The 22,373-nt window shown below is 34.0% G+C and overlaps 2 protein-coding genes across 2 annotated transcripts; one reads left to right on the top strand and one right to left on the bottom strand.

Annotated features, from left to right (window-relative positions):
* Positions 1-4,177: 4,177 nt before the first annotated feature.
* Positions 4,178-12,672, bottom strand: LOC126978482 (nuclear distribution protein nudE-like 1-B). Its single transcript, XM_050827306.1, has 7 exons — positions 12,304-12,672; positions 12,038-12,191; positions 11,737-11,873; positions 10,583-10,719; positions 10,151-10,300; positions 8,997-9,079; positions 4,178-5,417 (listed from the first exon to the last, which is right to left on the bottom strand). Exons 1-7 carry the CDS (start codon positions 12,381-12,383, stop codon positions 5,055-5,057), a joined length of 1,104 nt encoding a protein of 367 aa, XP_050683263.1. The 5' UTR covers positions 12,384-12,672; the 3' UTR covers positions 4,178-5,054.
* A 2,414-nt stretch (positions 12,673-15,086) lies between these two features.
* Positions 15,087-17,876, top strand: LOC126978486 (Y-box factor homolog). The gene is made up of 4 exons (XM_050827317.1): positions 15,087-15,295; positions 16,167-16,230; positions 16,384-16,555; positions 17,111-17,876. The coding sequence occupies exons 1-4, from the start codon at positions 15,196-15,198 to the stop codon at positions 17,531-17,533; spliced, it is 759 nt and encodes a 252-aa protein (XP_050683274.1). The 5' UTR covers positions 15,087-15,195; the 3' UTR covers positions 17,534-17,876.
* Positions 17,877-22,373: the final 4,497 nt, after the last annotated feature.

Below are 22,373 nucleotides of genomic sequence, written 5' to 3'. Positions count from 1 at the left end.
CGAAAAAAGTTGCTACTTCGTTCGAGGAAAGTGAATCGTGTTGTTAATAACTTTTAAAAAATAGTGAAAACATACTTATAAGGAAAATTGTATTGATGAAAAATGAGATGATAATACTATATTGGACTTTTTTGTAAAACAATATACTGAAAATAAATACCGAAAATAAAATACTAAAAACGAGGCAGTAAGGACCCAGGCTATACCCTGTTCGCAAGAACGGATTTAAAAAAATGTACTCTGTGCTCCTGTCAAATCAAACAGTGGGGGTGCGTTCATAACTCGTTATTTTTTCCAACCAGCTAAGTAAACATTTCATTTGTAATTCAAAGAACTATATTTATTTATATTACTATTATTTAATAAGTACTAAAAGCGCTTAATTGTCTATAATTTGACGCTATAAAGCGCAATTTTAATATGTATTTTTAGTTATTTCTACGCATAAAAACCACTAAAATCATATCATTTTAGGTTTCAAAACGCAATGCATAAGGTTCGAGTAAGAGAAACAAACTTATGGAACGACTTTAGAGCGTCATCTCTTTCTCACACCACGGACCACAGACAAACTTATTTCGTTCATTCTTCTTAAGCGATCCAAACGCCATTCAGTAAAAGGCACTTCATGGTACGAATTTTAGCGATTCAGTTTAGGTACCTAAACCGAACTGCATTGGAATCGCATCGCTTATTAAAAGTTGATGGTAGGCCCTCAGGTGTTAACGTCAGGAACAGACATAAAACTCATAATGCCTACTACTCGTCTAAGTCGAGTTAGTAAGTCTTTTGTGGGGCGATGTACATGTTATTACAACAAGATCCCAGATGTTCAAAACAAAAATATCACGTTATTGAAAAGAATTGTCAAAAAACGTTTGTGTGGTAAAGGTTACTATAACATAAATGACTTTCTTAATGATACCACAGATTGGGAATGGAGTGACCGACTTTGTTAACATATTTTTTCGATGAATAAAAAGCCCGCTGAGTTTGTTGCGCCCGTTCTTCTCAGGTCTGAGGCAGGCATTCATTTTGGAATGGGTGGTAGTTTTTGACTTTCAATAAGTGATGTCACATCCTATTTTGAATAAAAATATTTGAATTTGATCTCTGTCATCAACCAATCCATGAGATGATGTATAATATTGACACACTTTTTACACAAATTATCTTGCCCCAAGTTAAGCATATATAGCCTGTGTTATGGGTTACAAGACAATGATATATTTAATACAATATACTTACTTAAATATACATAAATTCATATAAACATACATAAATACATATAAACATCCACGACTCGGAAACAAACATCCATATTCATCATATAAATGCTTGCACCTACCGGGATTCGAACCCGGGACCTCTAGCTTTGTAGGTAGGATCGCTAACCACTATACAGGTCGCCAGGTTTGTATGAACAAGTTAATGTAAATAAAACACAAATATACCGAGAATTATTTAATTTCGATATTATTTTCGCACAATGACTGTGTTGTCATCACAATTTTGAAAATAAATGCTTGTACAACTAAAAACAAAAATCAATACCAGATTGGACCTACAATTTTAAATTATTATTAAAAGACAAATTTACCTTAAAAAATAATCACTCCTTATCTGACAATAGATATAATTATGTATAAAGTTTACTAAATTTTATAATGAGTTCATTATAAAGGAATTGCTTGATGATAGATCTTGCACAATATTTTATATCATTCTTATGGAAACCAACATTATTATGAAAGGAGATTTAGCATACATACTTTTTATACTATATTCCATTTATAATATATACTATAATCCTAACTTATAAAAATATTTAAGACTGTGAGTTAAATAATCTAAATTTCATTACATTAACTTTTATAATGAATGCGACCGAATATTAAATCACAATAATTATTTAATCAAAAAATATGTTATTTATAAATGGAACATTCACGTTCTAAATCTGATTGTCCGTTTGTTGGTGTCCTTAATTAGTACATTGTTGGACGACTTTATACATAATACTTTAATGTTCTATTAATTGAATTGTATTGAAACATTTCATAGTAATTTTAAGGTAGATAAACTATCAAATTCCCACTTTTATAAGGAATTGGAGGGTCAAATAATTACCGTCGCCCTTGCAATAAGCACAAAAGGAATCTCACGAGGGTTACCTAGGTATATGCATCTCAAAAGGCTGATCGACAAATATGAATAAATTAAAATACGCAATATTTTGCTTATAGCACACGGATATCTTCAGAAATACCATTCTAAATTATATTAAAAAATTTATATAAAATACAAAAAAACAAGGCAAGAATTAAGTTAGTGTTATTTAAATGATATTAAAGATATTTGCCAATGACGTTCTATACATATGGACATATCATTCGCAGTCTGACACCGGAACGGCAAAAGTGTGCTTAAAGACAATGTAAGCACACTTTTCACCTTAGTCGTGTGTCAGTCACCAAGTCTACGTGTGCTATAAAAAGTGCTCAAATAATACGACTAAAAAAAAAGGATGGTGTGCCTTAAGTTTACTTTATTCAAATAAGTTTCGAAAGTCATTATATTTTGTCAATTTAGTTAAATTGAAACTCACATACAAAAGTCCAATTAGTCATATTTATAATTTGAAAAAGCTGTCATACCAAGATATGTTGGTGTCCGCTTACACCACAAATGCCAAAAAGATACCCTGGAGAAAATGTCTTAATATATGTTAATAAAAGTATTATATTTGAGTGTTTATGTCTGTCATTATACTAGCTACCTTAACTTATTAGATGCAAATACATTTAGAGCGTTAAGGAGTAACAAATATATGCACAAACCAATAAATAAACATGTGTAATTTTTGATTAAAAACGTAAAAAACTTATAGCATTCCTCTTTTTCGTCTGGGTTTAAAAAAAATATCTAACTTCTACTCCACTGATGTCACTGTCTAACACTGGTTCTAAATTCAAAATACGCAGTTTAAACTGAAAAAGTGTTTACATTGCTGCCTATTGACCAATAATAATTTTTAACAACTGGAGTAAACGCAGAAATGTATAGACGTAGCACTCGAAGCTAATTATGGTGTCATATGGTGGCAATGCATTTCCTATATGTATAGAACGTCATTGATATTTACAGTGAATGACAATGTGAGAGGTGCTGTGTTCAACGTAAAACCTTCATAGAATAACCGTCACTGCACTCAAAACACACAATATTGTAGAAACACTCAATGTACGAATCCAGTTAGTCACAAGTGCATGAAACAAACAATGAAGATACGACAATAATTAAACAACAGTTATTATATATAATATTGGATTTATTTAACAGTATTTATTAATGTGTTAATTTAAATATTGCTTATTTAATCAAGAAACACGGCCTGCTTGCAACTCAAATTGATGCGCCAAATAGTATTAGTATCAGATTAATATATAAGCTATAATATAGTATAACTGTATAAAGTAATTAATATCTAAGTTTTAGAGCAAGAATATTATGTTTTATTTGTAAGTGTCAAAATAAAACAAATCGAAATTAACACTAATCTTTACATCTAAATTTTCATATGAAGCTTGTAATTCTAAATTCAAAAAAATCTTTCTTATTTACATATATTATCCAATCAAAAATATATTTCAGATAATTTGATGATGAAGTTTTGGGTCCAAAAGCAATGCTAAGCATCATCATTGAGTATTTAGCTTACAGTAATAGATTTAACAGAGAAATGAGATAAAATAGGGACAATGCAAGGCGTACGAATTAACAATACAGCGCCGGTATGAAAATGAATGCCAAAAGACGCATATATATATGACTTTAACTATTTATAATCACAGATTCAAGAAAACGCGATTCCTAATCACATTTCATACAATAATCGGAGATGAAGTCACCGGTTTAGCGTTACCACCACACTCTACAAAAGCCGTTTATAAAAGATTTATTACGTTATATCTGAATTTCTACTTGCATCTGATAAAATATTACTATTACTAGACACAGCCGGCACCGCTGTGTGTGTCTGTGTCGTGCGACAGATACAGGTTTAGTTCTTGAGTACACACCTGTAGTCCTTACTGACATCCGCTGTGTTGGGCGACTGTTCTATAGTTCTACCTGTACCGTGACACGATGCTATCTTTGATTCCAAAGCCTACAATGAAGAAAATTACAGAATGAATGATGTTTATATTAGTAAGTTATGTGAACATGTTAAGCACGATAGAAGCCTCCACCTCATTGTAATAATATAAAGATATATATAACAATAGTAATAACTTAGAACAGAAAATGGAAGACAAAATACAATATCTACTATTTAACATCACTGCACACGGTAAATTTTTTTCTAGACAAGTTCATTCAAAATATCGCTTAGGTCACATAATCTACAATTTTCGGATTGGATCTGTCAAAAGGCTCAGGTACCAGTATGTTTTCCCCTGCAAGGGTTTCGCCATCTAATTTATCAACACTGATATAACAGAGTCGGAACACAATTTCATAAATTTAATACAATATGTTATATTAATAGAATATAACGCACGCACAGGACTTCGTTTAAGAACAAGCATACGAGTAACGGTTTGTTCTATTTTTTTTTAAGAGGAGGGCAAAAGAAGGTGCCGCCTACCCACTCCCAGAATCCCAGAGGAATCACAAAAGTGTTGCCAGCTTTTTGTCTACTACAGAATGTTCAACGAAGTTGATGTTGTGTGTGACATTAGTAGAAATCTGACGATGACAGTGTCAACGTGACAGAGCTGACACGACCAGGTGTCGCCGAGCTATTACCTGTCACCAGGATAGTTGTATACAAAACATACCAGCCAGAGGCGAAACCGTTGAATATTCGAATAAACAGTATACCGATTCAACAATGTGCAGGTATAGAATACCTACCAAGACAAAACAATTTCATTTGTTACATTACTTATCTATCTTACTCTACTGCTTGTTAACTACTCTTCTTACGTTATGGCACCAAGTGTGATGTACAAATAATACAGAACTACATATAAGCTATTCTAGGTGTTTTATATTTTGTTTCCTTTTGTATTATCTTGAACTTTTCTAAAATTAAGAAAAGATTCCAGTCCCTCTCTAGACCGCACTATGAACGACCGTCGCAACTTTCCATCGTTCTGGTGAGATCTCTGAAACGAACGGTCGGAGCACCTCCGGCTTGCATCAGAGCCGGTCGTGTTCCTATCGGGTCTGGGTTGGTTCACTTCTGTTGTCTTCCTGTATTCAACAGAAGCGTCCGTGGCTTCTGTTTCTATGTCGAGTCCTATTTGTATTTCCTTTTCTTTCATGACATGAGGGGAAGCAACTGGCGCGCCATCGACGTGACACGTGCACTTCACTTTACCACAATGGCGGCAGAGAAATCTTTCAAGCTGCAAGCAATAAATACCATGCACTACTATATACACAAGCATGCAACATTTACGTACTGGGACTTCTCTCCGTTAGCTAAATTACGTTTGCCTTGAATGCTGAACAAAGACTCTCCGATCCGTAAATCACGCGGCGACTCAATATATTGTTATCCCACATCAATTGGATTTCAAGACACTGACAAAACAAACAGTTTGGTCAAGTATAGCGACACTTCCCTGAACTAATACTTTGTCTTTATTAGTATTAAGGCAAGAAATTTCTGTTGTAAGTTCATCAAATAGGTACGTGGTGCAACACACTAGGTCGGCCATTGTGTCCATAATATTTTTCCAGCAAGACTGATGATTTCATTCCTTTCCTTTTTGTTCGTATTATTGTAAATTATAGATAATTTAATTTAATAAACAGGGAGAATAAGGTGCAAACTTTTTGGAACCAAAAAAGTAAGCATTGCCTGAATGAATATTACAGATATTCCTTAGTCTTTTTTTTTGGAAATGGATGTCTTTTGTTTTCAGTTTGTCGGAGCGTGTTGTCGAAAATGGAGAAAATTGAATTGCGTTATTAAGTATCTGTGCTGAATAGATTCGCCATGGAACAATTTATCAAGAATTACAGGAATCTTTAGGTGAACATGCTCCACCGTATTGTATGGTCGCACGTTGGTGCGCCTTAAACGAGGAAGAACATAAAACGTGCCTTCATCATTATGATCGAAAAACAAATTTACAGTGTATGACCTGGTAGAGATCTGAGGGGTGCTAAGAAGTTTAAGGCGAGTTGATCGATCAGAAAGACCAGTGGCTCTCTTCTCTGATACAGTAAAAGCGTGTCTACTGGCTCTTTATATGCAGAACGAATAGAAAAACAGATCACAGATCGCCGCTGCTATGGCTGCTGTCCGAGACGATGGCTTCACATTACTTGAGCACCTTTCATATCCATCAAACCTATCCCCCAGCAATTACGGTGTATTATATATAAACCTAGATAAGGTTGAAGAATTATTTCAAGGACAGAGATTCGAATATTATACACACTCGTTCTCATTCGTTCGCCGGTCAGAGTGTGTGTTCCCAAGCAAAAAGAGTCATTGGAAATATGTAAGAGAAGTCCCGGTAAGTAAGTAAGCACAAAAGATACCTTCTAATATTTACAAATACTACAAGTAAAACATATTTAAATATTACAACTACTGTTATGAGAGGACAAATAAAATACACACGATAACTAATAATACATAATATTATATTACCTATATATTCATATGTATAGTGATCCCACTACGTAATACGAACTTAAATACATAACGATACTTATTGATTATACGTGGGCCCAGAGTGAAAGTAGATTAGAGACTAGCCATTTTTAATAAATACAATCATTTAAAAAGTAATGTATTTGAAAATGGAACACTTCAAGAGTAAGTCAAATTTTAGTTTGTGTGATTGTAATTTGTTTTAAGATTGTTGCGTCATTTTCAAATCTGTGTGCAATGAATGTAACTCAATAAAATATTCGATTATTTTCGCTGTGGATTAAGTCGACAATAGGTTTTTTGAAACGTCCTCGCAGCAACTCGTCCTTTATTACAACAACACGTCTTCATATTACCCTAAGGTAACAAATGAGTTTCTGAAGGCTTCAGATATTTATACAGTACTTGCTTCTTGTAATTTATTAATTCCGATAAAAGCTAAGAGATATTCGATTTACAAGTCCTAAAGAGACTGGACTTATAGAATGGTAGAAACACACCGCTGACCGTGCGTTTTTGGTTTAATCGCTTCCGCATAGGAAACTTCGACTTGAAGAATAAGCCCCGAAGATGACCAACCACTGAGATGTTAGCAGCGTGGTTTGATGTTAGCTCACCCACAAAATTAAGGCATTTGTATCAAATATATCAACAATCTAGGAAAACACCGGCATTGAACGTTGACCCGGCGATCCGGATAATGACGAGACGAATTGTGACGAGTGATAAAAACTGGAGTATAAGGTATATACGCCGTACCCATTCCAAAACCCTAATCATAGCCTTCAACAAGAAGTGCGCATGAGGCACTAGGGCTAAGTAGAGAAGACTTACACATTCTGATTCTGTAATAGTGCAGATGAAACCCTATTACACATTCTCTCTGAATGTGGTCCTATAATGCGAAAACGTAACATCTCTTTGGGAAGTCTAATTTTTCAACGACAGCTCACTGCAAAAGATATAATAAGATTCACAAAAATAATCAATCTTAGCAGTGAGCTATAGTTAGCAGTGGCTATCACAATAGACCACATTGGTCGCAGTGAAACAGGGATGTACTGAACTGCACCAAAGCCACTTTACAAACCATAACCATATACGCCATCCGTTAACTTTTCGGTCCCAATAAACTTATCGGCAGTAACTTACCTTATCCGTACACGCTGTCTGTCAATGGGAGGACGTATAGCTTACCAGCGATAGAAGTTTGTAAGGAAATTGCAATTCACGTGTCCCAATATAAGGCGATAAGAATGACTTAGCGGGTGTATTGGGACAGCTTCAGATTAATGACAGCTAATTACTGACAGTAGAAGGTAGTAATTTATCTCTATCCGTAGAAAGTATTTGTCAGTCAGTCTGACATGCCTTATCACAGACAGCTTCCTTTTGTATTGTTCAATCACAGCGTACAAATAACGTGAAAAATAAAACAATATTAAATATTATCATCTCCCCGGTTTGTTTTGCAGTACAGTTATATATTTATAAAACATTATTCTTAATTAATCTGAAGTCGCCAGTTACTATCCTGAATAGAATCCTCTCTAACTCTCTAAAAAAAACTAACAGCTGAGAGTAAAAGAAATATTTAATAAACTTTTACAAAAACATTATTATAGGTGTCCTTGCTGTCGTGAATTCTATTTCGTAATCGTAATTAATTCAACGTTTCAAATTCAAATGTGACGACGTCGAATCAATTATAATGGGGCATATCTCCATAGAAACAAGAAATAAACAAACACCTCACCTTCAGCTAAATATAGATTTCTGTTCTATCTGCATAGTATTTAAGAGTTGATAGTATGACTGCTCAAATTTATATTGATGAATGTAGGAAAAAATACATACAAATACAAATAACTAAATAAAACCAACAAACTGTGTATCTACCACCACCTTTTAACAACAAAACTCCTCAAATCTATCTAATTCACTTTATCAATGCAATCTTACTCAAAAACCATTCCATTTTCAATATATTATAACAATAATTAACATTAAAAAATCTATACAGCACTTTCAGACAGAAAAATACATAATATTATATATCACCTAAATTGACCTATTGTATTGAGCCAATTATCAACTTGGATCATGAGAAACCCAAGGTTGTATATTACATTTAATACAAATAATAAAATAAGTAATTTATAATTTAACTAAAAATATATAAATAAATTTATATGATAGTTCTCCATAAAAACCACAGTTCTACAGTTTAAAGCGATTTTACTACTCCAACAATTATTACTGCTGTGATAATAAGAAAAAGCACTATGTGATAGCTAGTACTCATGAAGCTACTCACCCCAACCTTCCGGAGGAGATCACCAACTATATTGATAGCTGTAACTCGAGCAGACAGGGTCAATCCGTTTCCGTTTATCTCCCCTGTAGTTTAAAAACAGAGTTAGTATTTATGTACATTTTTTTTATGGAATAGGAGGACAAACGAGCGTACGGGTCACCTGGAGTTAAGTGATCACCGCCACCCACATTCTCTTGCAACACCAGAGGAATCACAAGAGCGTTGCAGGCCTTTAAGGCAGGTTTACGCGCTTATATATTCATATTATTTTATGTTTGGTAACAATCACCGTTTTCTTTCTTATTTTCGTTAAATAATAATTACTATAATTGTAAATCTTTTTATATCTCTATTTTTATTGCAAGACTGCCCAAGAGTTTATGCAAGTAGACCTCCAGTTTCTTCACTGGGCGCAGCATACAGGTCGTAGTCGACGGTTAATGCTCAAACGCGAAGCTCGTGAACGCTGGAGTTCCACATTGTTGTGTCCTATCTCCTACACTGTTTCTTCTGTATATCAATGACATGTTTGGACACCTCCAACATTCATTACTGGATCCTGAAATCTCGAACGATTGCCAATTGCGCGGTCCTTAGACTTAGCACGTCACGCCATAAACTAGAACATCATCTCCACCACCTGAATATCTGGCATTACTCTGCACAACTCAAGGAACTTTCTTCCTCTACACAAGTACTCTCTTCCACATACAACCAAACTATTGAATGAGCTTCTTTGTGCGGTGCTACCAGGACCACACGACAAGAGTACCATCAAAAAAGTTTTAAGAAAGACGCTTTTATAAAAAGTTGGAGGAGAATTTGGACATGATCACCGAACATCAGGTGATCCGTAAGCTCGTTTGATCTCCTCTTCCATAAAAGTCTGTAATCTCTGCCTACCTTAAGACCTATAGAATTCTTGGAGCAACCTCAATTTTTTCTTGTTGGCTAGCAGCTCCTGTATCTTTCAGGTTTACATGGGTAACCGTTTTGTCCTCTGCACTTATGTCTATCCATTACTCCATGTATTGTGTTAAGGTTTTTATTGACTTTCAAATGCCTCCTAAGGTGAGGCATGCTATTTGATTTGACCTAAGATTGCAACAAGTAATAACTAAAAAACCACATTGCTTGCAACAGATGACACTTACCTCTGAGGGGTAATTCCATTGTTGTTTGTGTTTCAATTTCAACTTGACTCCTACTGTTTGAATGACCATTGCATATGTTTTCAGTTGCACCACCTTCTTCTTTTTTCAAAACAGGTATTTTTTCTTTAACTATCAGTTCTTGTTTGAGATCTGTTAAAAGTTAGATAAAATTTTATATAAGATTGTGAATGATGAAATTTCACAAGTACTTTTCGAAAGAAATGAAAATAAATGATGTCCAATGTTTTTAATTTAATAGTCCAAAAGCGAATGCTGTCAAACAAAGTATCAGCCATTATAATAACAAATATTAAATGCAAAAAATAGTTTAATCCAGCCTTTATACATTTTTAATAATGATTTATGAATAATGTGTTCAATTATGATATTAATTTAACAAAACCGAGATCTGAATGATAAAAATAACTTTACCTCTTGCTTCATCGTTAGCTCGTTGTAAGTTCTCTCGAAGAGTTTCAATCTCATCCACTTCACTTTCTAGAACAGCATTGCGCTCACATGCTTGGTTAAATAGTTGCTCAATATATGATACAGATTCTGATATAACCCTGGTGAGAAACATACAGACAATAACTTTTAAAATATTAAAGTATCAAAACTTTACCTATAACTACTATATTCAATGTATTGCCTGTGGTATTCACACCCTTCTTCATGTACAAACCTCTTTACTGAAAATACTTTCAAAATTGAGTACTTAACTAAGTTTTTTACATGAAGCAATAGTTATTTTCATTGGGAATAAATATCAACTGACTATGAGGCATCTGTCTAATAACATCAATAAATACCAGATGGTGTAAACACAGTCTTCCATCCTCCTTGTCAAAGATCACTTACAGACCACAAAAGAAATATACTATTCACAAATTTAAAAAAAAAGAATGGTCCATATAAAATCTTAACACACATGAAAGAGGAGATTGAGGAGAAAGAGATCTCATCTGAAACTTGAAGGAATTGTATTGCACAATACACAAGAGTCAAATACATAGGTATGCATCTGGCTGGGAGACTCACCCGCCGAGATCATGTCCTGGCCAAAACTAACAAACCAATAAAAATGTTAGAATAACCTATTTTTCAGTACAGAAAATAAACAATATTTCATAAAACTGGAGTTATGTATCGGGAATTAAGTTTTTAAAAAAGCACTTTTATTTAACAACATGTTTTAATGTTACTCACAAATAAATTGGAACAAGACTGGTTAAACAATATCATAATTAAACTAAAGAAATCTATAAGACAATGGGTGCACAATCAGCACTACATCGGTGTATGGGGTGCCAATGTATGCAGGTTTAGCTGTGTTGGGCCTGCATAACTCTGGTCTAGACATTTTAATTATGATATACAACTCTGTGACAAGCACTCTAATATAGAAATTCTTATAGCATTAGCTTTAAGCCAATTTATTTGTTTTTATTATTTATTTTGCCAAACTGTTACCTGTTTAATCACCAATACATGCATATTAATTTGATAAAATAATAATATTTACAAATATTCTTTGTAAAAGAATAATCAGATGAAAAAATTATTTGTACTACAATGAAACATACCTTTGTCCTCGTTCTAAATCATCATTTTTTTGTTCAAGTTCCCTTATGTAAGAAGCCTGCTTTTCTTTTTCCTTCTTCAAGGCTTGCAATTCATTTTCTAATGCATTTGTCTCATGCTGGCTTCTTTCTAGTTTAGTCTAAAATTAATTAATATATAACACAAAACTTAATAATTTATTATTTTATTTTGAGAGGGCTATATTCAAAAGAATTTTATATCTATAGAGAAATTTGGAGTACATATGTAATAAATTTTAAAGATGTCTTAAGTTGGAGTGGTACAAATAGGATTGCCACTCACCTTTAGGACATCAATTTCATTAAGAAGCCTTTGGTTGTGTTTTGATAAATCATTGTTCTGCTTTTCCACTTGTATTAATGAAGCTTCTAATTCTTTCTCCAATTGCTCAGAATTTTCCGTGTACTCATCTAATTCTTTTTGAATATCCATGGCCCTAATTTTTTGAATATTATATGCATTAAATAATAAATATAATCAGTAGTAAATTTCTATCGAAATGACAACATAAATACATGTATACTTGTTATTATTATGTAGATACTTACTTCTGTTCGTAATATTTTGCTTGTTTTTTCCAATACTCTATAGAGTCCTTACCAAATTGGTCAGATTCTACATTCGCCATTATTGATAGGGGCAGGATATATTGGTACCTTTTATATTATAAATGCAAAGTATAATTGCGGACAAAATCGTTGGCATAGATAGTTTACCTTCAATAATCTATACCAAATTATTTAATAAATGAGAAGCAACTTAATTTTTTTTCTATTGGTAATAATGAATGTTACAATAAACTGTGGACATAGTCAGTGCAATAATTATGACTTCATTTAAAATTATTTAACTCTCTTCTTTTCACACCTCACAATTCATGAAATCACAACTTCAAAGAAAACCACAGACTACTGCTACCAGACCCAGAGCACACACACTCTAACGTGTAACAGAATACTACCAAGAAAACGTACGTAGTACTTACTACTTAGATTATGTACTTCTACATAGTCTCCGCGTGCCCCTATAAGATAGTAATAGTACTGACAGGAGTAGTCTTATGTGTTGTAATATAATTATATTTATGACTAAAATTACCCCATATCAGAATATTGACACTATAGAAATAATCCCCGAGTGACTCTTTTAGATAACAATAGTTTTGACAGGAGTAGTCTTAGCTGTTGTCATATTATTATTATGACTAAAATTACCCCTCACGGAATTAATTCATATGACATAATGTCACATTCTCAACAGACGATTGGGAAAGAAAATAAAATAAAAACAATAATGAAAAGCATGTAGTGATAATTAATTCTTTGTCATAACATATCATATCATAAAAATATTTTCATAATATCACTTATCATTCTAAGTAGTCTAATAAAATATACTACAGTCAGAACTTTATTAATGATCAGGGAAATATAATATTGTGTTATTTGTTAATTGTATTCACAAGTTTTTATTTTATTTTTATAAATCTAAGTTTTTATAATATTATGTATAAAAACTATGTATTATATTAAAAGATACAAAACAAAATTTCATAAATTTGTCTTTCACTTAACTTTCGTCTGGGTGATTTTGATGTTCTCTTTTTTAAAGCTGGTGCTTCCCGTGTGGTCCAGTCCCGTTTTAATTTGCTCTAGTTCTGACAATGGCATCCACGAGAAAACCATATAAGTCTTAAATTTGCATTAAGAATGTATGCGACAAATGGACGGATAAATAAATATCACGCCTATTTTGATGAGATTTTTTGATTTAGTTCTAATTATGGTATCCATCAAAAAGTAACAGAAATCCTCAATTCTTAGGGGCAAATTAACGATCGTATTTGAATAACTTTTCTAATGCAATATAATATGCACTAAAAAGTAAAAAAATAAATTGCGTTTTCTTCTACAAATGAATAATCTCATCGTAAAATAATTTTAATAATAATATTATTTAGAGTTCTCTTAAGTGAAATGAATTACTAATAAGTTGTAAATTATTAATACTAATAATAAATACTGCTGTAGACAGCGCTGTTTTAGCCGTGGCTAGTAACTAAATTTTCAGCATTTTAAAATTCGATCGGTAATCCGAGTGAGTCGATCTGAAGCACTTAAAAATACGCACGCCTCATTCGATATCTGGTTTAAGGAAGTGCTATTTCGCTTTGGACTTATAACAGAATGAAGACGAATAATGTACGTATAGTTTAGAACAGGCAGATTGGAACACTGTATACAAAAGTTTACAAAAAATTGCGCGGGAATATAACAGTAAAATTTGCCTCAAAGCAACCATTTCGTTCAAAAAGTAGGTTTCAAATAATTATATTTAAATAAGAGAATCATGAGTGTCGTAACCCCAACATTAACATCATTTTAACGTGGATCTCAGGTCATTCGGTTATACTAGGTAATGAAAGTGCAGATGCTTAAGCAAAGTTAGCTTCACAAATAGCATCCCTATAACACTTCCATCTTTCGTGACAAGCGACAGCACTAATCTGAAATCGATCATGGATGGATGAAAACATAAAAAACTTTAAAAGGAAAATTCTATGGACTGTGTAATTATCTATGTGACTATGACATAAATGAGGGAAATTTGGATCGTGCACCATATACTTTTATGTGTGTATCTTTTTAAGTACATAATTTTACTAACAGCTTATATATTTGTTTCACAATTTAAAATAAGAATAATAAAACTGTTTTATAATATAAACTCTCATTACTCATTATTTGGTAACCACGTGACATTGGTTCGATTGACCTTTTTGCAATATCCCTCATATAAAGAACATAATACACATTTTAATAAATGTTTTGTGTCATATAGAGATGACGGATAGGCAGATGCTTAACTTTATTCGTTGTACTCATTTATTATTATGGGGATGTAGAATATATAGGTATAGTTATTTTATTTACGGAATGAGCCTCAAAGCAGTCTCTCCTCACTAAATTACACAATGTTTTTCTTTTCTTTGAGTATTTTAGGACAAATTACGGTTTTTCGCAACATAGTACAATACAATATATTTAATAAGATGATATTATATGATTATTTATCTACCTACGTGTACTGTGAGTTGGTTAGGCACACGCTTCAAGTGTGGTTTCAAGCGTCTGTACATTTACGAAAATGCCGTTACTTCGTTAAATTCGGCCCAATATCTATTACTTTTATTGAAATAACTGATGAAACAAATCCAGTCCTCGTTGATCCTAACTTTATTGATATTCGTTGGTTGAAGGATAAAAATTGTTGCGCCGTTATTTATCTTTTTAGCAGTGGCAACACTAGCAAGTTTATAGATTTAAATTTTTTTGTTTAATGGTCACACTCAATAGTGGACATCGAGTGAACATCGAAGTGAGTGAGGTCGTGGAGGAAATTTTACCATCTTAACACCATCGCCTTTCGCCAATTACACCATGGCTGACAACGAAAAGGCGCCGCAGCCGCAGCCCCAACAGCAGCAGCAATCGGAGCAGCAGCCTGCCAAAGCGTCTAAACAAATTAAGCAGGTCATAGGTACGTACTACGCCATCTTAGATTTTGATGTTCCGGCTTTGTATTCCAAAGCACATGGTTGTTGCATTGCAATTTTCATGTTTTTACAGTTTATTTGTATATCTTATTTTGTTATACAATTTTATTCAAATTTGAGCCTTTTATAGAAAACAAAAGGCCACGCCCTCTTCATTGGAAGTGCTTATTGATCGCGTCCCTTGCGCCTCAGAAGCATGCGCGAAGAATAAATCAATATTTTATGAAGCTCGCTTATCCAAATTACTGCGTAGTTACTATTTCTTATATTATATTATATTACAATTTTTTTCATAATATGAATTGATTGTTAAATTATATTACAGTTGTCTTCTACATTACCACCATATTTAATTTTGATGAATTAATATTATATATAAGATACATAATAGCTTTAAGGGTAAATGTATACACTTCTACAATAAAGTCCCAGCCACTGTTCAGGCATTATCTATAAATAAATTTAAATGTTTTATAAAAAAATGGCTCTGTCATAAATCCTATTACTCCACTGCTGAATATCTAAATGATCGGACAGCCTGCGACTAGATTGTGATTATTTTATAGCGACTGTACAATATTGTATATTTTTATTGAAAAGAGGGCAAAAAAAGAATGCTGGGAGAGTTTCTTGCGCGGCTTCTTCTCTCTCAGAGCGCCATTTGTTTCTGAAGCGGTAGTAGTATCCAGTAGAATAAGAAATGACATCAAAAAGAATTCTAAAGGAATCAATTTTGAGAAAATAAATGCCTTTTATGCCTTTTATTACTAATACCTTGTTATTATGAATACAATTTTATTGTATTACCAATTAGGTATTAATTTATCAATTAGAAATTCATATTTTTTTTTTCAGCGGAAAAAGTGTCTGGCACTGTTAAATGGTTCAATGTGAAGAGTGGATATGGATTCATTAACAGGTTGGCATTATACTTTACCTTTACAATTACACCATCTTTGTATAGCATATTTTATTTATTTTTTCAAATAGTGCACTGCTACAGAGCAAATAATTTACAAAACTTTTTTTTGAAATTATTTATTAAATTACAGGTGTTATTTTGTTTGTACAGGAATGATACAAAGGAGGATGTGTTTGTGCACCAGACGGCCATCACCCGAAACAACCCTCGTAAGGCTGTTCGCTCTGTTGGGGATGGAGAGGCGGTTGAGTTTGCAGTGGTAGCGGGAGAGAAAGGCTTTGAGGCAGCCGGAGTGACTGGGCCGGGGGGTGAGCCTGTCAAGGTATTATAACTCAATACTTTCATATACTTCATTTTATTTATATATTAAACTTATCAATAAATGTAAGAGCTGAAATGCCTTACATAAAAATATAAAATAACTAGCTGAACTGGCATACATTGTTTTACCATATAAATTAAAAATGTAAACCTTCCTTGAGCTTCAACGAATCTATTACAAAAGATTTCATTGAGATCGGTTAAATAGTTTAGGGAGTTATAAGGGATATATATATATATAGATAGACAAGGCTGGTGACCAAAAGTAATAGTCATAGCTTGATAGTTGCAGCCTGGATACTCTAATTGAGGGCAATCATGCTTCTTAAATTAATGGTAAATATGTAACTAAATAGGAAAGCAAACAATATGTAAGGTATTTTATTTTGCAAATACCAAAGGATCAAGGAAGTAAACGAATGAGGTATGAAATAGATAAGCTCCTTGTGCCATACATGATCAAAAGCCTTTGCTATATCCAAACATTTTAAATGGATTATTATTAGTTTACATATTTGTGTCTTTGGCTCGCTTGTAACGAATCTGCCATCGGCAGGGCTCGCCCTACGCAGCGGACAAGCGTCGCGGCTACGCCCGGCAGTACTACCCGCGCGGTGGCTGGGATGGCGGCGCGCGCCGCGGGGGAGGCCGGCGCGGGGGTGGCGCTGCCGGAGCCCCGCCCGTCGAGGAGGGCGGCGAGGGTGGTCCGCCGCACCAGCGCAACTACTTCCGTCGCAACTTCCGGGGCGGCCCGCGTCGCGGCGGACCGCGGCCCGTATACCGCGGCGGCTACCGCTACGTGCGGCAGCGTAGCGGCCAGGCGGGCGCCGGCCGCGGTGCAGGTGCCCCTGCTGACGGGGAACCGGCGCCGGTGGCGGCGGGAGCGGGCGCGGTAGCCTCCACGACTCAGGCTGGCAAGGGCAAGCCCAAGCCAGCCGCCGCGCTCGACTCCGCACCCGCGGGCGAGAGCCAGGCTTAGACTGGCAGCCGCCCAACCATCCACCACAGTAGTGTCCCCATCCCCTAGTGTGCCGTTCCAGGTCATCGGTGTTTTAGCCTATTAGAACTACTTCAAAGCTTAAAATATAAATGTCAACTCAATAGATTCTTTATTGTGCTTTCCGTCAATAATCTGTCACCTTACTACTGTACTAGTGGGGGTTGTTAAAAGTACATTTTGCTTATCATGTCTAGTTTTTCTTATATTTGTATATGTCTAAACTGATTGTAAGATTGGTTTTTATTCTCTGAATTAATCAATACAATTGTTTGTAATGATTGATGAAAACATATGAAGAATAAATTCTTCTTTCTTGTGTGAATGTTGTTTTATTGGAACATAATTCCTTTGGCATGTTATGACGAAAAGAAGTTACGTTAGTTACTATTTCTATTAAAAATATTACTTCCACCTTGTGTGTAGGACTTTGAGAAAATGATTTGCTATTTTGACCTTTTGTAACTTAATAGTTTTATTACCTAAAATTAGCTGCTCGTTTTCTTAATCATAGGCAATCATCTATCAATTCTTAACAATAATTCTTATATTATAACACTGAAACTAGGCAGACTATTGTCTGAAAAACCTGTATTCTGTAATATGCGAGTAAAATTGTGAGTTGCCAATAGCCTCCACTAAATTTGACATTACTACAGGGACAATTGCAGAAAAATATGTCAGAGTATGAGTAGCATCCGATGACGTGACTGTTCACAAGTTTTCTAGTGCACAGTCACCAGATTATCCATTCCAATCCCCTTCCAGTAGATATCCTCTCCAAACAAGCAGGTGAATCTAAATAAATTTTGTCAGAGACAGAGCTACAGTGCCCGAACATGGGCAGGAAAATAACCAAAATAGATGTCTTCCACTGCGCACTAGAATCATCAGAGCAATATCACTACTTTGTCTCCATTGTTGATACAAGTTCTAAGTCTCCCTCTGCCAGCTGCTATGTGAGATATGCTGAAGGCTGTCAATGAAGAAATTATCTAGGATGCAGATGAAGATGTACCAGTAAAAATTTGCAAGAGGAGCAACAGTGCTTGCAGGATGACAATAGTGTGGTTTTAAATATTGATCCAATAATTTTAATTGCTTGAGTGCTGGGATTAACTCTGCATGCAAAATTTTTTCCCACATTGAGAGGAGTAGCTGGTTTTCCCTGTTAGTAGATCATTACAATTTGAGAGACTTCAGTTATCAGAAAAATGTGAAGTTCGCATAACAGCATTGACAAGCATTGAGTTGAATACTATTCCTTTTCTGGAAAGTTCTTAATACTTTTGCAAGGAAGAAAATTTATTTGTGTAGTTGGGTACCTATACCTACAAACTTTGTCATGTCTATCTAACCTATCCTAGCTTCATTGCTTTTGATTCTACAATTTCGCAACATGTAGGTACCGTGATTGATTTCATTGATACCGCTGAATAAAATGTAATTATTTGTATCATAAAACAGCCAATTGACGTTTTTGTGACAACACTAAAGTTGGAGTTTTGACAAAACCTACGCACAAGTAGAAAGTAATATTTATGTGGGTGATAAACCTTAGTGGAATCTATTAGCCCCAGACAATGATATTTAAAAGTATAGATAGGTTAAGTAAACAACATTCGGTGTTTGAAAATGATACACTAACCCACACATGAATAATTTAACATTGCAATAGCACACTACATAAAGAAGGATAGTAAATGCAAACGCAAGCGAAAAAGTGATAACTCTAATTTGCTTATTGCTTCGTATTTGTATAGAGAAACTACAGTTAATTCATCAGATATGATTTTTTACCGTACACTGTGATTTATGCCTAAATTACGATTCATTCATGAGTTCATGTAGTAAAAGCTATAAAGTAGTAAAACTGCATTGAAATTAGGTAGATAATGTGTCATTGATGTTATAAAAAATATTGATTATAATATAATATAGCCATTGATGATATTAGTTATTTATATATAAAATAATAAAAAAACATACAGACAAAAACAAAATCGAAAGGTATCTACAGTAAGGGTACCATTATTAAAATTTTACTAACAACTGCTACCAAATAGTTTTAAGATTACAACTATTATTTTTTGTATCTTATATTATTCATGAGTGTCTTTTTGTTGAGGGTTTATTACAATAAGCTAATGGGAGAAGAAGAAAATGATCCATTGATTCTTCTGCAGTTAGCAAGGGATATACTGAAAAAACTCCTACGTAAACAAATAGCACTCACTGTGTAGATCCGCTACCTACCCTAAAACTTGTTTTAGTAGTTTGATAGTTCAGCTACCTATATACGCACTTGTTTATTAAAAATATTACATTCACTGCAACAATGACTTTTTTACATCATTTCCTAAAATAGTCTACCTCGATCATTCCGCAACAGACAGCATCAATATTTTGTCATTTCTGTACGTTAATCTATGATCGGCTTGGCAGCGATCGGCGTTATCGGGCAACATATTTATTTTGTTAGATAAATAATGAAATCTAATAAAATGTTATAATTCATGATTTCTTAACTGTGGTATGTAATTCTATGATTTTTTTACTTTCGTTATTAGTGCATCTTCCCATAACACAAGACGGCATTTTAATGTTGTACCTATATCAAATTGTAAGCAATTCTGTCAACAACAAACGCGTGTGTACCGTTTTCGTATCGAGAGAGTGACTACGAGCAAAGGAACCAACTGACTCAATTTAGAGGATTGATTTTCGGCGGTAGTGACATATCTACCTCTTTTAATACTATAATAATATCATTGGTCCCAGACTCATGTTTTACTTCGAGCTAGAAAAAAAAATACTGATTTTTGCTAAGATATTTTTTTTGTACTACGTATCTGTTTTCATTTTTGGTTAAATGAAAGCAAAAAAATATGCGACTAGACCTTCATAAAATAATGTGCAATAAACAAAACTCAATTATAAACAGTTTTTTTGACGAATAATTATTTTCAGTATTTTCACCTCGAAGGTAACAAGAACTTTTAAGATTTTTTTTCAATTAAAGTATTCAAAATTGACAAATGACAGTTCTTTTCGTAAATTTGTAATGAACTATTGACTAAAAACCCCCGCGTGCCCCTTTTAGATAGGTAGCAATAGCAATGATTTTTTGTTTTGGAGTTATGGCCTGGTATTATCCTTTAGGTTAACACGTTTGTAGGTGTTGTATTAACACACTCTTCTTTCTTTGAGTTACGTTACGTTGCGCGCGCACAACGACATCTAAAAATAAAAGTATTCATTAATTTTCTGACGTTTTCGACTTTAATATTTTTTTTTGGTTTCTTCGTCCATTATTAGGACAGGCAAAGGGTTCAAGACATAGCCGTATTCGTTAATATTCAATAATTTATTACACGATTTTTACAATATGGCACTTTCGAAAAACGTAGAATAGCACGACGAATAAATAATTTTAAGCATTTGTTTTATTACGCCAAAGAAGTATAACTTCTTGCGTGCATACATAAGAAAACACACACTTTTTATTTTATCTTAGACAGTGGAATTTTGTGGAAACTGTCCATTTTTTTTCAGTTAATAATTAAGTTATCAACTAATTAACTAATCTAATTAACTAACAGTTATCAGTTCATTTCAAAAATGAAATGAAAGATAAGTCATCTAGTAAATAAACAGCGGTGAAGTGACTGTGAAATCTATTTTATTAAGAACATTTAATTAGCCCTTAATTTATCTGTCCTATGACTGTCTGCTTTGCTTGAATATTGTGAATCAGTCCCTAAATTTCTAACATGTCTGTAAATATTATACTCAAAAATAAAATTAAAACAAAACATGGTAGTTATTAAGAAATGTAACGCCTGATTGAAAGTAATAGCAAACCCTTGAAGGAATGTTTGCTAGTTCTTTCAAGCAGCCTTTAATTTATTGATAGATTGCTCTCCTTGTAAAGCCCAATACCATCACTCGTGCGTGAAGAATTCCCTGCCGGAGAATAATACGTTATCTGTTGAGTTTAAGTCTACATGAATCTGCGTATAATGTCACTGCATTGTAATGGGCATGGCGTATCAATAACCATCAGGTGAACGTAATGCTCGTCTCGATTTTTAGAAGATTATAGCCGTCATCTGTCAATCTATCAATGACTGCTCGTTTCATACAATCGAATGAATCGCTTTTTTCTTAGAGAGTTGCGCTAGGCTGGCACTTACTGGTAGCAATTGTTCTTATATATCGGCTAAGACTTGCATACGAGATATCACTAGAGAAGAACTGCAAACATTATTTACGAAAATAATTCATTCCGAAATATGAGAGATTCTCAACGACGGCTCACTTTAACCAAGAGCAAGCCGAACAAATGGATCAATCCAAAATAGTTGAAGCCTTAATATTAAAGACCGAGTCACAAAAAGTGTCAAATCGTTACGCTATTATCTCACTTGACACAAATAGATCAGCATGCACGTCCCTCAAGTGTATAAAATCATTGTGTCCCGGAGAATAAACAGGAAAATATAATAAGCACTGTAATAAAACTAGGAAAAGTAATAAAGTGCCCAATCAGCGAAACTCAAATCCACTACTGTTCCCGGCTTGCGCCATCCCGCGACTATGAAATAAGTTCCTTACCGCAACCAGCAAGTTTAATAGGATCAATCGAGAAGATAAACTTAACACCAGCCACTTAGGTATTGGAGGAAACAAAAAGATGACTATTTATGTGGCAGAAAATCTTAATCATGACAATAAGTGCTTGCATCCGGCTTCACGTTCGAAAGCTAAAGAACTTGGATATAAATTCGAATGGGTACGGGACTCCAGGATCTATCGCAAT

The sequence above is a fragment of the Leptidea sinapis genome, chromosome Z, assembly GCF_905404315.1.
Source record: "Leptidea sinapis chromosome Z, ilLepSina1.1, whole genome shotgun sequence".
In the NCBI taxonomy this organism is placed as follows: Eukaryota; Metazoa; Arthropoda; class Insecta; order Lepidoptera; family Pieridae; genus Leptidea; species Leptidea sinapis.
Note: the sequence above shows the minus strand (reverse complement) of the source record. Positions and strands in the feature narration are given on the sequence as shown.